This window comes from Diadema antillarum, unplaced genomic scaffold, assembly GCF_040938485.1.
Source record: "Diadema antillarum isolate AM-2024a unplaced genomic scaffold, OU_Dant_1.0 scf00000114, whole genome shotgun sequence".
NCBI lineage: Eukaryota > Metazoa > Echinodermata > Echinoidea > Diadematoida > Diadematidae > Diadema > Diadema antillarum.
In genome coordinates this window covers 3884743-3901129 of record NW_027271003.1, presented here as the reverse complement: position 1 = coordinate 3901129, position 16387 = coordinate 3884743, and the positions used below count along the sequence as shown (strand labels likewise).

Sequence of the window (16387 nt, the reverse complement as noted above, 5' to 3'; positions counted from 1 at the left end):
TCAGTTTTCATCTAGAGATACAGAAGAGACGTTCCAATAGTGGTGTACCTCCTTCCGTGGATGTTGGGATGTGGAAATATCATAGTTTAATACTTTTCTTTCGGTTATAAAGTTATCTTGATTTTCAAAAAAAAAAATGTTCGATCATGGATAAGCTTATACATTTTCAGTTTTCATCTAGAGATACACAAGAGACGTTCCAATAGTGGTGTACCTCCTTCCGTGGATGTTGGGATGTGGAAATATTATAGTTTAATACTTTTCTTTCGGTTATAAAGTTATCTTGATTTTCAACCAAAAAAAGTGTTCGATCATGGATAAGCTTATACATTTTCAGTTTTCATCTAGAGATACACAAGAGACGTTCCAATAGTGGTGTACCTCCTTCCGTGGATGTTGGGATGTGGAAATATTATAGTTTAATACTTTTCTTTCGGTTATAAAGTTATCTTGATTTTCAAAAAAAAAAAATGTTCGATCATGGATAAGCTTATACATTTTCAGTTTTCATCTAGAGATACACAAGACACGTTCCAATAGTGGTGTACCTCCTTCCGTGGATGTTGGGATGTGGAAATATCATAGTTTAATACTTTTCTTTCGGTTATAAAGTTATTTTGATTTTCAAAAAAAAAATGTTCGATCATGGATAAGCTTATACATTTTCAGTTTTCATCTAGAGATACACAAGAGACGTTCCAATAGTGGTGTACCTCCTTCCGTGGATGTTGGGATGTGGAAATATCATAGTTTAATACTTTTCTTTCGGTTATAAAGTTATCTTGATTTTCAAAAAAAAAATGTTCGATCATGGATAAGCTTATACATTTTCAGTTTTCATCTAGAGATACACAAGAGACGTTCCAATAGTGGTGTACCTCCTTCCGTGGATGTTGGGATGTGGAAATATTATAGTTTAATACTTTTCTTTCGGTTATAAAGTTATCTTGATTTTCAAAAAAAAAAATGTTCGATCATGGATAAGCTTATACATTTTCAGTTTTCATCTAGAGATACACAAGAGACGTTCCAATAGTGGTGTACCTCCTTCCGTGGATGTTGGGATGTGGAAATATTATAGTTTAATACTTTTCTTTCGGTTATAAAGTTATCTTGATTTTCAAAAAAAAAATGTTCGATCATGGATAAGCTTATACATTTTCAGTTTTCATCTAGAGATACACAAGAGACGTTCCAATAGTGGTGTACCTCCTTCCGTGGATGTTGGGATGTGGAAATATTATAGTTTAATACTTTTCTTTCGGTTATAAAGTTATCTTGATTTACAAAAAAAAAAATGTTCGATCATAGATAAGCTTATACATTTTCAGTTTTCATCTAGAGATACACAATTCTCACAAGTATTTTGTCCAAAATGAGTGATTATGATAACCCTATGCTTTGAAAATGTATGTAGTTATATAAGTCTGTATGGACATGGAGAATTAATTTACACCTACTAATTAGCATTAAGTAGGAGTTCCGGTGATAAGTAAAAGTGACTTCCGTTATGAATTAGTCATTTTCCTGTTTATGACCATGTGACTCGAACCCGTTTCGGGAGGTGGAAAGCGTGTTGTTTATGAAATGAAATCATGAATATGCATCTGTACTTTGTTGGTGAATACTGCTGCATTAATTGTGTAGTGCAGTTTTGCTTGATGAGGAATGCAGTATAATGGTCAATGTTAAGTTACACGATGTGTCCAGCCACGATAAATGGTAATGCACAGTGATCAAAAGTGTATCCAGGCACAAGCTTGCAATTCCGATGTATATTCCACACATGAGCAGAATGGAAGTGTACCTCATTCATGATGGTATAAAGAGAGATCACGTTCATATAGCGATAGCCTACAAGTGAATGTTGAGGCGATCAGAGTTTCACTTTACCTCGCTATGCACATTGTATAGGAAGAACAAGCCTGCTTCAAGACAGGAAATCAAGAAAAATAATCAAGTTGCCACGATGAAGAAGTTCTTTGTGAGAGTTTAAAACAAGAGTCCAAGACAGGAAGGTCTTATCAGAGAGAGAGAGAGAGAGAGAGAGAGAGAGAGAGAGAGAGAGATGATGATGATGAAGGTGTGGGTGAAGGGGATCAAATGCTGTGCCTAATTTCAATGACCAGTTGTGGTGGAATTGACGATGATGTCTGGTTGGTCGGAAGTTTCACAAAGAGCTGACCAATTGGAACGAAGAAAAGGTCTACTCCAACTTACCCGTTACAAGATGCCACGATGTTATTGGTCAAAGGAGGTGACAGTGGTCAGCCCTCTGGGGATCTCGGTGAGTTGTGATTCAGTTCTATTCAGTTCAAATGAGTTTATTGGGAATGTTCTGTCCAGATGTACAGATTAAAGAAAAGAATAAGAGAACACGTCAATTGGGAACCGCTCGGGATAAAGTGGATCAAATGATCTGACTGAATTATGGCGCATGCATTGGGAGTGTGAAAGCAGGAGACTGTCGTCAAAAAGCATGTAGCTTGAAGATACGACAGCCTTGAAAGGGAGGGGGGAAAAATATAATGGGCAAAAGAAAACGGGAAAATGTGAGTGAATATATGGCGGGCAATACAAACTTGTGGAGAAGATTGCTATGGTTAGCAAAGGAACCTGATATACAGAGCGTATATACATGTGACAAGAGGAAGATAAAAACATCTTCAGCATTATTTTATACGATCGGTGAAGTGTTGGCTCTGAGAGACGAATTCTACGAAGAGTTGGAACCAGAACTCCTCTGATTGATCTTCACGAGGACAATGTCAAAAAGATTCCCCGAAGAATTACTACAATCACCAGGGTGCAGATACGTTTACATTGTTTATTCTATCTTTTTGTAGGGTCGTTATTTTAGTTTATATTTCACGCGTAAGACTGTCAAAACGAGAGTACAAGATTCCAACACGCAAATGGCGTGTATGCTAGATGTGACTTATCTCTTAGAAGTGAATAAGTCATAGTGCTGATGCTAACACTGGCTGTAACATATTCCATTTCGTAGAAAACCTCAGTTGGGGGAATATCGAGCCTGGTCCGAGTACACGAGTCATGTTGGAGGAGCGCGAGCAACTGGGAGCAGCAGCGACGCTTAGAAGCCTCAAACATCGGGAGATGGAGGGAGTTACGTCATCCACCGCAGTCAGGAAGCGGCAAGCCGAAGAACTACAAAGTTAATTGCCAATTTGCATAAAAGTGAGAAAGGTTAGTCAAAGACATTGTAAGAAGTGTAATGCCACCATGACTGATTATATCTTTTGTTTTTTTTTTTTGTTTGTTGTTGTTTAAATCCAGTCGGGAGAAATGGTCCCATGAGTGCTATGTTGCCTCGTGTGAATGGGCTGTTCGACAATATTGTACATGACGTGGTTGAGGGTGCTGGACAGAGATTTCGTAAGGGTGGTCTTTAATACTTCTGAACTGGATAAGCAAATCAGCATGTCTTTTATTAGGAAGAACCATTTGAGGCGAAATGCAATCAGTACCAAATTTCAGTCAGCACTCAATCTCCACAAGATTAGCTGTCACTCAATACATTGCTCTGCCTGAGGGAAATAACACAAACCAATGGGTTCTGAACCTCAATTAAAAATTGCCGAAAATGCGTAGCATCATCCAAATAAAAAATCGGGGAGTGGATGAGATGTGTTGCGCGAGAGCGATTGTGATGGGATTCGCTCGCATACAAAAAGAAATGACCCAGACTGGTATTCATTATTAAAAAGGCAAAGTTATGGACACCAGGCGGACATCGCGAGAGATTTGCATAGAGAAGTAAATGTCCCCCATGGGAAATGCTGTCCAAAAGAGATCCAGTCTTTTGAAAACACTCCCAAAGCGAGAAACTACAGAGTAATTATCACCCTGAAAGCCAATTTGAGCATGATTGTATTTGATAAAGACCGAGATCATGCCATATACCTTTATTGACATAACAAACACTTCGACTTGGTTACCTCCCTCAGTGCATTTTTTTTTTCCGCAGAACTTACTTCTATTAGAAGTGTCTGCAGGGGTACGATGTAAAGTTTGAGCACAAATATGAAAATGTTTGCAACCTTTGCCACGGTAAACACTGTTCCGCATTATCGCAAGACGCAACATTGCGACATTGCACTAGGAGCAGATGAAAATTAGAGAATAATCTTTGTTTCGCACCCCAAAAGAAATGAGAGTCTGTTAGAAATATTACGAATTTCCACTTTGTTACAGTATTATTCCGTAATTTCAATCTGCTTAGGAAATACAAAACTGTTCACTAGTGTGGTCTGATTTTGTGTCTGGTTTGTAAAAAGTTTGTATATCGGGGGAATAGGTGTTATATGCAATCCTTTGACACTATATACGTGGAAGTAAGATAATATCGAGTCCAAGGAAATACAGTGTATTTGGGGAAAGGAGAAAACCACGCGTACACAGAATGAGGTCGATGATGTTGGAGTTGTGAGCTATGAAACGGACCACTCATATACAGCACAGGAAGGAAAAGAAAAAAAAAGGAAAGCTGCATCGAAAAAGAGAGGTGCTTCCAAGTTTGTATTATTTGACTTTGAATGCACGGAAGAGTGTGGAATGCACATCCTAAATTATTGTGTTGCAGAGAAGGCGTGCTCCAGAGTCCTTACCCATTGGAACGCTGTGCAAAACTTGTTAAACCAAAGAAGAAGAAGACGATGAAGAAGAAGAAATATGGAGATATTCAAATGAGAGAACACACTGGCAACAAATTTTGCCAGTCGGTAGTGGCTGTTCGGCAACGAAGAAAATAGAGGCAGTACAGTCCTTGCAGAGGCAGTGCAACTTCAAGGGTGTGATGAAGTTTGCATACAACGATAATTGTACGACAACTGTATTGATAGGAAGTTTGTCGAACCATGTCCCGTACCTCCAAACCCCTGTGAATTTTACTATTAGGATGTACAAACACAAAATCTATTAGTTCATATTACGAGTGTAAACTAAGGAAGGTGAGAAAATCCGGTACATTGACTTTATATCAATGTATCGTAGCATGGTTGGCAACAGTTGTGTATGACGGATAATGATAAAAACCTGCTGCGTCAGGGATTATCACAGTAATAAGCGAATTGATCTTGAACGTGAGAAAATTGTTAAAACAAAGGGATTGAATGTCCCTTCGAATACTTTCATATTGAAAATGAATTCATTTCTAGAGCACTTTGGAATAGGGATTAATCTCCTCCAGTGTTGAGTTCATAAAGATATAGCCCAAAAGATTTGCATACAATGTTAATAGTGAAAGCTTTGAATTTTCATTAATGATGAGATAGCTGAAGACTGTAATCAATGTCCATCACGTAGGAGGAGTTTGACACCATGGACAAATTTGGTGAACACACACAGCTCGTGTTTCGATGCATTGGATGTTAGATAGCAAAGTTACTTATTCAACGAATCTTTGGTATCTTCATGTCAGCAAACACTGCACTTTGTGCCATTCAACGGTTGAAGTCCATTTTAGCTTACCTAAACATGTATGTAATTGTATTGAATCAGTTTGACGACGAAATTAAATGTTGAAATAAATCATTACCGGATGCAAGATGAAAAAAACAACAACAACAGACACACACACAAACTTTACATCGTACCCCTGCAGACACTTCTAACAGAAGTAATGCACCGAGGGAGGTAACCAATTCCAAGTGTTTGTTATGTCAATAAAGGTATATGGCATGATCTTGGTCTTTAGAATATGATTATTATCATGCTCAAATTTGCTTTCGAAATGACAATTACTCTTTTAATAGTTTCTCGTTTTTGGAGTGTTTTCAAAAGACTGGATCTCTTTTGGACCGCATTTCCCATTCGGGACATTTACTTCTCTATACAAATCTCTCGCGATGTCCGCTTGGTGTCCATATCTTTGCCTTAATGAATGGGTCATTTCTTTTTGTATGCGAGCGAATTCCATCACTATCGCTCCCGCGTAACACATGTCATCCACTCCCCGATTTTTTATTTTGATGATGCTTTGCATTTTCGGCAATTCTTAATTGAGGTTCAGAACCCATTGGCTTGTTTTCTTTCCCTTAGGCAGGGCAAAATGATATTTGTTTGACATTGAACGTCCAAATTTCATTGAGTGACAGCTCATCTTGTGATCTGAGCGTTGACTAAAATTTGGTACTGACTGCATCCCGCCTCAAATGGTTCTTCCTACAGTACGGTCTGATGTGTCGAAATATTGGATCCCGTGAGATTTTCGTGCCAAAATTGATTTTTTAGCTAACTTGGTCAATTTGGGGGGTGCTGAATGCAAAAAAATGTTGGTTCCATTTTTTTCGGCCTCGTCTTCAGCCGCCATTTTGAATGTCAAAATGGCCGCCAGAGCAGACTGTAATTTAAACAAATTCTCATAATGTGAGCATCACAGAAGGTTCAAATTTGATGCAAAAAGCATGATTATGATTTCAAATATTCCGATACACCATTTCCTGATATTGTAGGCTGTTTTGATACAATTTGAGAGTTGCCATCTTGAAATTCAATATGGCCGACATAGCTAAATGTATATTTACCTGTATCTCAGGTTTTAAGCGTTATGGAAAGTAAAGATTTTTGGGGGAAAGCATGCTTATGATGTCAGACATGCTAATACATACAGTTTTGTTTTAAATGATGGATCATTTTGGTTGACGGCCATCTTGAAATTCAAAATGGCCACCATAGCAAATGTAATTGAGCCTATATCTCATATCGTATGCATTGTGTAAGGTACTAACTTGGGGAAAAAAGCGTGTGTATGCTATCAATTTTTCTGAAACATCTTTTTACTGAAATGATGGTCCATTTTGATATTATAGGTGGCCATCTTGAAATTCAAAATAGCCGCCATACCAGAATGTATATTCTGACCCATATTTCATGTTGTAAACAATACAGAAAGTTCACATTTCGGGCATACACCGGGCTCATGCTGTTGAACATTCAGATGCACTTTCATCCCCTCCCTAAAATTGCAAATCATTTTTGAGGCTGCCAGTTTATCATTCAATATTCAATTATTATAGGTATTATTATAGGTATTATTTATAGACCACCAAATAACGAAATAGATTTATTTCTAGACAGCATTGAAATTTTTTCAAATACAATTATTCATGAAAATAAAAGTTTGTTTTTAATGGGGGATTACAATATTGATTTACTAAGTACGACAAACCATAATTCTTCTAGATTTCATAACACATTATCATTAAGTAGTCTTTATCCTCACATTAATAAGCCTACGAGAATCTGTAACACCACGTCAACTGAGACTTTAATCGACAACATTTTCTCTAATATTATTGATAAAAATTATACTAATGGCATACTTTATTCAGATATATCTGATCATCTTCCCATATTTACCATTCACGAGCAGATTGGAAACGTTCAACCAAAACAAAAATGCTATAGAACGCGAAGAAAAGAATCTCACGAAAATATTAATTCATTAATATCTGATTTATCACGCGAACAATGGCAAGATGTGACTTCGGTCAATGACGCGAATCTATCTTACGAAATGTTTTTGCATAAATTTCTTTATTATTATAATAATCGTATTCCCTTAGTTAATAAGAACAATCGCGCAAAAATAAAACAACCATGGATTACCAAAGGGCTAATGCGTTCTATACTCACCCGTAATCGCTTATATAAAATGTCCTTACGTAAACCAACACCACAGAACAAAGCAAAATACAGAACATATCGAAATACATTAACCACATTAATCCGGGCATCTCGAAAGCGATATTATTCAGACATATTAGAATCAAATAAGGACAGTAAAACCAAACTGTGGCGAACTATCAATGACCTTATTAAGAATAAAAAGAAAGAACTCCCGACCGTTATTTCCGAAAATGACCAAGATGTTAACGACCCTGAAATCATTGCAAATTGTTTTAATAAGTTCTTTACCAACATAGGCCCCAATCTCGCCTCAACAATACTTCCAAACGCTGGAAATTTTACAGATTACCTTCCTGAAAGTAATAATAATTCTTTATTTTTTACTCCCACGAATGAAAATGAAATACTGAATATTGTTCGATCTTTTAAGTCGAGTAGATCATGTGGCCACGATGGATTAAGTATGCACTTACTAAAACAAATAATATATTTTTTAGTAACCCCCATAGTACATATCTGTAACTTATCATTATCTACTGGGATCTTCCCAAATTCTTTAAAGATTGCGAAAGTAATCCCTATTCACAAAAAAGATGATGCGTCCCAAATAAAGAATTATCGTCCAATTTCATTATTGCCCGTCATTTCCAAAATCCTTGAAAAGATTGCACATGAACGTTTGTATAAGTTTCTAGTTGATAACCACATTTTAAATCCTAACCAATTTGGTTTTCGAAAAGGTTTTTCTACAGATTTTGCAATCATTCAAACTTGTGACAAAATTATCGATTCTATTGCGAACAAACAGCACGTGATAGGAGTTTTTATGGACCTGAGCAAGGCCTTTGATACAATAGACCATGGAATTTTATTAAAAAAGCTACATAATTATGGCATAAGAGGAATAGTTCTTTCCTGGTTCCGAGATTATTTATCCCAACGTCAGCAATACGTAGCATTTCATTCAAGTACCTCGTTTAAGTCATATATTACTTGCGGTGTACCACAGGGATCCATTTTAGGACCTCTACTTTTTCTTATATATATTAACGATATTATAAATTCCTCAACCCTTCTCACCTATGTATTATTCGCGGACGATACCAGTGTCTTCTACTCTCACAACTGTTTAAACACACTAGTGGATATACTTAATTCTGAGCTTGCAAAAATTTCTACATGGTTTAAATGCAATAAATTATCACTAAATATAGATAAAACGTGTTTCATAAACTTCAATATTTCACATTTGCAACCGATAATGCCTAATAACATTATTATTGATGGTATGCCCATTATTGGAAAAAAATCAACCAAGTTCTTAGGGGTAACCCTTGACTCCAATTTAAATTGGAATAACCACATTGATAATATAACCACATTAATATCTAAAGTCATTGGAATACTTCGGAGATTAAAATATTTTGTAACGGAAAAAGTACTCACTATGTTATACAATGCATTAATCTTACCGTATATTAATTATTGTAATGTTGTCTGGGGAAACTGTAATAAAACCAAAGTAAATGTTATTTTTCTTTTACAGAAAAAGGCAATAAGAATATGTACTAACTCACATTATTTAGAACATACTGATCCATTATTCCTTAGACTAAAAGTTCTTAAAGTTGACGATATACACAAATTTCAAACAGCAATATTTATGTTCAAATACACGCAAAATCTACTCCCACTCTTCCACAACGCATTTTCCCTTAACAGGGATGTCCATGCTTACCCCACGCGCCATCGTAATGATTTCCATTTGAATAACCCTAAACTCCTATTAGCTCAAAAATCAATTCGGCATAACGGGCCTGATATTTGGAATTCACTCCCTCTCCACATAAAACAGTGCACATCTCTCTATTCCTTTAAGGCAAATACAAATAAATATTTCTTGGCACAATATCATACGGTACAGTAATCATTAAACATGTACCTCTTATACTCAACAACAAGGCAATATTTTGGTCCACCCCCTTTTCCCTTTCTTTTACTTTGCTGCTTGACCCTTCGCCCATATTATAACATATTCAATCATTTTCTTAGAAGTGCTGACCATCAACACTTTCGCGCTTCATCACCTGCACACGCACTCACAGGCACCACTCCTGTTTACCAAGTAATTGTATAAAACTGGATTTACACGTATTTTAACATGGCCCATCCGTATTAGTGTTCAAGTACTACAATAAAAAATGGTAATTTAACTCTGGCTGTCCGTCTGTTCAAGCACGGCTTATAACGGCGGCCCTCTGCATTATATGTATATATTATATATTGTACTGTGAATCAAGTCATTATTGGCCATATAAACATTTTGTATGTTATTTAACGTTTCATTTGTCTTTATATACAAAATATGACTTACTATGTAATATGTCAATAATTTTCAGAATTGTATTTGTGTAATTGAACCTGCCTTTGTTATTTTTGTATTCTGAAAGAAAATATGAAATGCAGAAAATAAAATCTTTTCAAACAATATGGCTGCTTTTCAGCTAATATCTGTAGTTAGAAGCAGCATTTAGGCATATCAATATTTACCGTATGATGGTGTACAGTTTACATTCATTGACAAACGCACACACATACATCATTAGATACATTCTGTAATAATGGGTTATTCGAATTGGCTGCCATTCTTGACATCCAAGATGGATTTCGACCCATATTTGGTGCTGTAAGATCTTTACCCTGCAAACTCAAGCATGCTGGAGCACTCTCATATAGGGCCTATTTTCTTAGTCAATCACTTCAATAAATAGTATGATTATTGTGTAGGCGGGGCTGTTTCCTGTAGGTACATTGCCATGTTGAAATGCAAAATGGCTGCCATGGGAAACATTCCTTTTAGAGCATTGCATTTGGGTAAAATTTGTGAATGGGAAATCATGTAATTCTGGTGTCAAAACAAATGACTTTCAAAAGTGCCTCAATAACTGAATCTGAGTGACTAAATGCCCCCATTTAGACGATTTGGTTAAAAAATTTAGATAAACAATATTGACCGTGTACTAAAACTTCATTGGACATTTACTTAGTTGATGTCTTGTAAGCTCATTCCCTGCATGTGCTTTCGAAGTTACAGCACTTGTATAGGGCTGTACACATGGGAATATTGGTTCTAAATTCTTCCAGAAACAATCTATTATTTATTTATTTATTCATGTTTTCTTTTAAAAATAATACAGGGTAGGCACATTCAGTTTGCTGACTGCTTTACAATGGCGCCATGTATATACATAAAATGAAACAATAAATACATTTGTAGTAACATGATTCACATAATTACCGATCAGTGACATAAACAAACAAAAGAAATCAACTTTACTACACATCTGTTACATGTATCCATAAAAAATAAGGCCTTAACAATTTAGAAAAGGGAAGAGTATATAAACACAAACAAAACAAAGAACAAAGTCTAGTGGGTGTGACAATGTAAAAATAAAAAGAAAAAAAGAGGTCTTATTGGATTCATTGGAAGAGAAAAGTAAAAGCATGCGGATAAATCTTAAACAATTTGTTTTGAATATAGTCAGTGACGAAGACAGTTGTACTTCAATGGGGAGTTTGTTGAAAAGAGAGCTACCGGTGTACAAAAAGGAACGTTTCTTATATTCGGTTTTCGGGTAAGGTATTGATAGAGTGCAATTCTTAGAGTATCGTGTTTTGTAATAATTAGCTGAATAAGAAGTGATTAGAGGATTTAAATAAGTAGGTACCAGATTATGACGGATTTTGAAGGTGAGTATGCAATATTGTAACTTGATTCTTTCTTCAACAGAGAGCCAGTTTAAAGTGGTGAGTAGAGAGCACTGAGGAGTATAGCAATCAACATCAAGTACTAAGCGCGCATGTTTATTCTGCATTCTTTGTAATTTCTGCACATTAGTCTTAGAACAACTACCCCATGCCGTACAACAATAATCAATATGTGGCAATATAAAAGCAAAATATGAATTAATCAACATTTTTTGGGGGATAAAAGATTTTTTATATGACGGATGCATCCTATTGCTCGAGATATCTTTCCACGTACATGCAGTATATGATCATTCCACAATAATTGGGAATCTAATATAACTCTCAAATATCGAACAGTATCAATGGTTTCTAATACAATACCATTGTACATTATTACAGGTACTTTATTTCTCAATTTTCTTTTCGGACCAAAAAAAAACCATTACTTTAGTTTTCTCAGAATGCAGTATCAAATCATTACATTCCAACCATCGTGTAATTAAGTCAAAATCATTTTGAAGAGTTTTTTGAATTTGTAAAAAATTGAGTCCATTAGTAAACACTGCAGTATCGTCCGTATATAAGGACAATTTAGTAGAAGCATTAAATTTCAAAATGGCAAATATCATTGACATACAAACAAAAAATCAGAGGACCAAGGATGGACCCCTGGGGTACCCCCGATTTCATAACTACATAATCACTTGTATATTCATTCACAGATACACACTGCAATCTTTCATGAAAATAACATTCGAACCAATTATACTTGAAATACCATAATAGGTCATTTTTTCAAGAATCTTACCATGGGGAATCACATCAAACGCTTTTTTCACATCCAAAAATATTGCCCCTGTAAGATGTCCGCTGTTCATATTTTCTAACAAAAAAATCAACTATATCAGTTACGCACGTTGCGGTCGAATGTGATAGCCTAAATCCAGACTGTTGTGAAGATAATAATTTATTTTCATTTAGATAAGTATACGACTGTTCATGTACTGCTTTTTCTAAGATTTTTGATAAAATGGGAAGTATCAATATTGGTCGAAAATTATTAATATCTTATGTTCCATCTTTATGTACCGGTGTAATTCGAGCTTTTTTAATTCTGCCGGAATTTGAGATGTTTGTAATGAGCGATTGAATATAAAAGTTATCTGTTCACCTATAACCAGCTGACAATTTTAACAGTTTTGGGTGTAGGCCATCAATACCCATAGCTTTTTTTTGCAATTAATGTTACGCAGTTCATTTTTTACAAATTCAACAGATATTTCTTTGAATTTGGAACTCTGTGCTTACTTGAGCCAAAGTTTCCATAGTGTTGACGCTTATATCTGAGGACTTGGTGTTATTTTTAAACCTTTCACACACATTATTCAAAGCTTCATTAAGAATATTCACTACCGTACTGCCATCATTAATACTTCATCATTTACGAGGAGCTTGAGCTCTGTTTCACTTCTTTTATTGGCAAGAGATTCCGTAAAATCTTCCAATTTCTATGAACATCATTGCCACACGATGAAAATGCTTCTTTATAATAACCTTGTTTTAAACGTTTATTCAAATTATTAGCTCTATTTCGATAAAACTTCAATTTTTGCCAGTCAGATTCGGAATCAGTTTTTCTGAACTTTTTTTCTGTAGAAATCACATTCACGGGCCAGCTTCATATATTCTTCTGTTATCCAAGGGACTCCTCTTTGTTTTCTTCTAACTGAAATAATCGGAGCGTGTTTATTGCTCAATGAGCTAAACATAGATTTGAACATATCCCATAATTCTTGAACGGATTTTTCTCCTGAGTAAAATGAACTCCAGTCCAGGCCATTTAAGTCTTTTTTGAACATATCTTCATCAAAGAAACGAAACGATCTAATTTTGCTGATCTTTGGTGAAAAAGGGCGGCTTTTACCTTGAATAACTGAAAAAATCAAAGAGTGATCACTGAAGCCAATACACTGTACGCCTGACTTAACGATTTTCATTGAGTGCGAAGTAAGTATTAAGTCTATCAGAGACTTACTACGAGGTGTTACTCTGGTTGGTTCTTCGATGATTTGTCTCATTTGTGTAGTGGCACAAAACTCTAAAATATTCTTTGATAAATTATTTTTCGTACTCATATCACAATTGAAATCTCCCAATATCATGACGTTATTTGACAAGGATAATACCTTGTCAACTGACTCTTCGAGAGCGGCAAAAAATGACTTGTGTGCATCGGGCTTTCTATAAAGAATGCTGATATATAATGAATTGCTATTTTCACGCTTTATTTCCAACCATAATATCTCACTCTCGCTTCGTTCTAAGTCATTTCTTCGTACATATGAAAATTTGCTGTTGACAAAACACCCAACTCCTCCACCATGACCATTTCTATCCAGTCTCTCAAAATTGAATCCATCTATTGAGACCATGTCGTTAGTGATATCATCATGTAACCAAGTCTCGGAGATACCAAATATATCATAAGGGTTTTCTATCAAAAATTGCTTCAGATCCAACATCTTATTTTTCAAACTCCTTATATTAAAATGAGCAATTTTAATACCCTTTATATTCGGGAAATCAGAAATACAATATAATTCTCTGTCCGAGTTTTTTTGAGTATCCGTTGAAAGGTAAGTAGACGAATCAAACTGATCGAGACTGTCAAATTCTTCACCCCCAAAGGGTAAGTACTGTAAAGTACATTTTGGGCATTGCCAGTTTTCAAATAATACTTTAACATCATCATATTTTTTACGAGTAACATGTCCGCAAGAGATATGAATCCATTGGTTACAATTAGTACAACATAATGCTTTCTGGTTTTTGCTCACATTTTTGGAGCAGCAAGAACAAGTGTAAGAAGCCATTTTAGAAGGAAGTGTTAATGTACAATCATAGTAATCATTGCATAACGTGGGGGAAAGTGCACAGGCACTAACGTAGTGTCCGCAAGTCATTGTGATCACGGATCCCTCGTGTGATCGTCTTCCCTCCGGAGGCACCAACGAGCGCAACAACGCGGCCATCAGAGGTCCATGCTGTGAGAACTTTATCGTGGGCCTTAGTATCGGTGAGTAGTTGCTTATATCTCTTTGTTAGGTCTTCGTAGATAGCGATTCCAGGTTTTTTTTCAGTTTCCGTCTCTCGGTGAGTACTGTTTTCTTTGTCTGGTAGGATACGAACTTCACTATTATGGGTCTATGTTTTTTGTTGCTGTGACTTTCCGTTCTTGCATTTTTACTCTGTTTTGTCTCCGTTCCCTCTGCTTTGTTTCGTTCATCCTTCGTTCCGACTCGATGACTTCGATCTATCTCAGATTTCTGTAGGTCTATCCCAAGTTTCTCTTCCGCGATGTGACAAATGATCTCTGTAGTGTTCTCTCCCCTTGACTCCGGTATGCCGAAGAAGCGCACGCAGTTTCTTCGTGAATATTGTTCGAGGTCATTACATGTCTGTTGTAGATGGATGATCTCCTCATTCTTTCTCTCAAGCTTCGACGACAGGGCAGCAACCTCTTTGAACTTTCCGCTGACTTTTCAAGATCCATGATGCAGCTTTCCTGTCGTTCGATTGTCTCGTGTAATGAGGCAAGTTCACTCCTAATAGCTTCTTTCACTACGTCCTGAATGGACGTAAGGAATGCTTTGTTCGTGCTCAGCTTTGTAGCCACCAAGTCGACCGAAGCCTCGTTAATGGTTAATGGCGCCTTCTCCCTTGTAGTCGGCGCCATTTTGGTAGAAATGAAGTACTCACGAACAAATTTAAATGTCATGAAAGTTAAGATGGAACTAATAGCGTTCAAAGATCATATCAGGCGTTGCGCAGGGCCACTCGAGACACATACTTCCGGTCATCTCAGAGCATACTCTGATGTTGTTGCAATGGTGACCCTAGACTTGGAAAAAGATAGAAAAGATAAAATACCTGGGATTTGATGATTTGGCAACCGAGTGGTTTACAGAATATTTCGGAATGCGGAAGCAAGTGACAACAGTAAATGGTAATAGTTCGCCAATGACTGCAGTGGAAAGTGGTGTTCCGCAAGGGAGTATTCTGGGGCCATTACTGTTTATCTTAACACTCAATGATCTCCCACAGGCTATCAAACAATGTAAAGTTTCTTTGTATGCAGACGACACCTGTTTATATTTTTCTGCCAAATAAAAAAAAAAAAAATTAGAGTGAGCGTTCAGCCCATGAACAGCTCCTCACATCTGCTCCCATATTTTGTTCTAATTTCTTGCTGTATCATCTTGGCCATAGCTTCAAAACTACACCAATGTTCTTGGTAAGGCATCTGGATCACGCTAGACTCTTGATGCAATTTCTAAGGATGTACCTGTCATGTCTGTGGACTTCATATTTTTTGCCATACCATGAGTCTACTTGGGTCAAGCACAGCCATGTTACAGCTTCTTCATGGGCATACCCATTGCTGATTACTCAAGCCTGAATGAACTAGCTTGGAATCCTATTGTGACCATCCACTGAAGCAGTTACAAAGTACTGAGACAATGGAGTCAATCAAGTATTCAACCCTTGTTCTGCTCCTTGGCATGCACCTGCTGAATGGGTGTACTTCAGAATGCTGGTCTCAACTGAGACAATCCCAGTACACTCTTACACCAGTGAAGTGGACACATTCTCAGGCAGTGAAACTTACAAGTAGACTCTGTGGCGGTCAGATTCACTACTACCCCAAGTCTGATGCTTGTTTTCGAATCTCCATTCTTCGTGATGGCGACATCAATCCTAACCCTGGGCCTGTTGAGGATTTGTGCAGAGGTCAAGGCACGCAAACTAAAGACATCAGAGAGCATGTTACGCATACTTATCCCAGGCAGAAGCTGTATGATATCGGCCTCAAAGAGACATGTCATCAATGGCTTCCCCCTACATTATGGAGAACTCTCACTTCTCTTGGAATCTCGTACAAAAAGAAAACGAGACGGGGGAAAAAGCGGAAAGCAGCAACACC

At 36.7% G+C, this 16387-nt stretch overlaps 1 protein-coding gene across 1 annotated transcript in view; it reads left to right on the top strand.

Moving 5' to 3' along the window:
* The first annotated feature begins 2238 nt into the window (after positions 1-2238).
* Positions 2239-16387, top strand: part of LOC139719752 (uronyl 2-sulfotransferase-like) — a 45522-nt gene continuing 31373 nt past the window's right edge. Inside the window, exons 1-3 of the mRNA XM_071631141.1 lie at positions 2239-2287; positions 3008-3175; positions 14408-14479. Of these exons, the coding sequence (XP_071487242.1) occupies positions 2239-2287; positions 3008-3175; positions 14408-14479 (289 nt within the window). The remainder of the gene's footprint in view (positions 2288-3007; positions 3176-14407; positions 14480-16387) is intronic.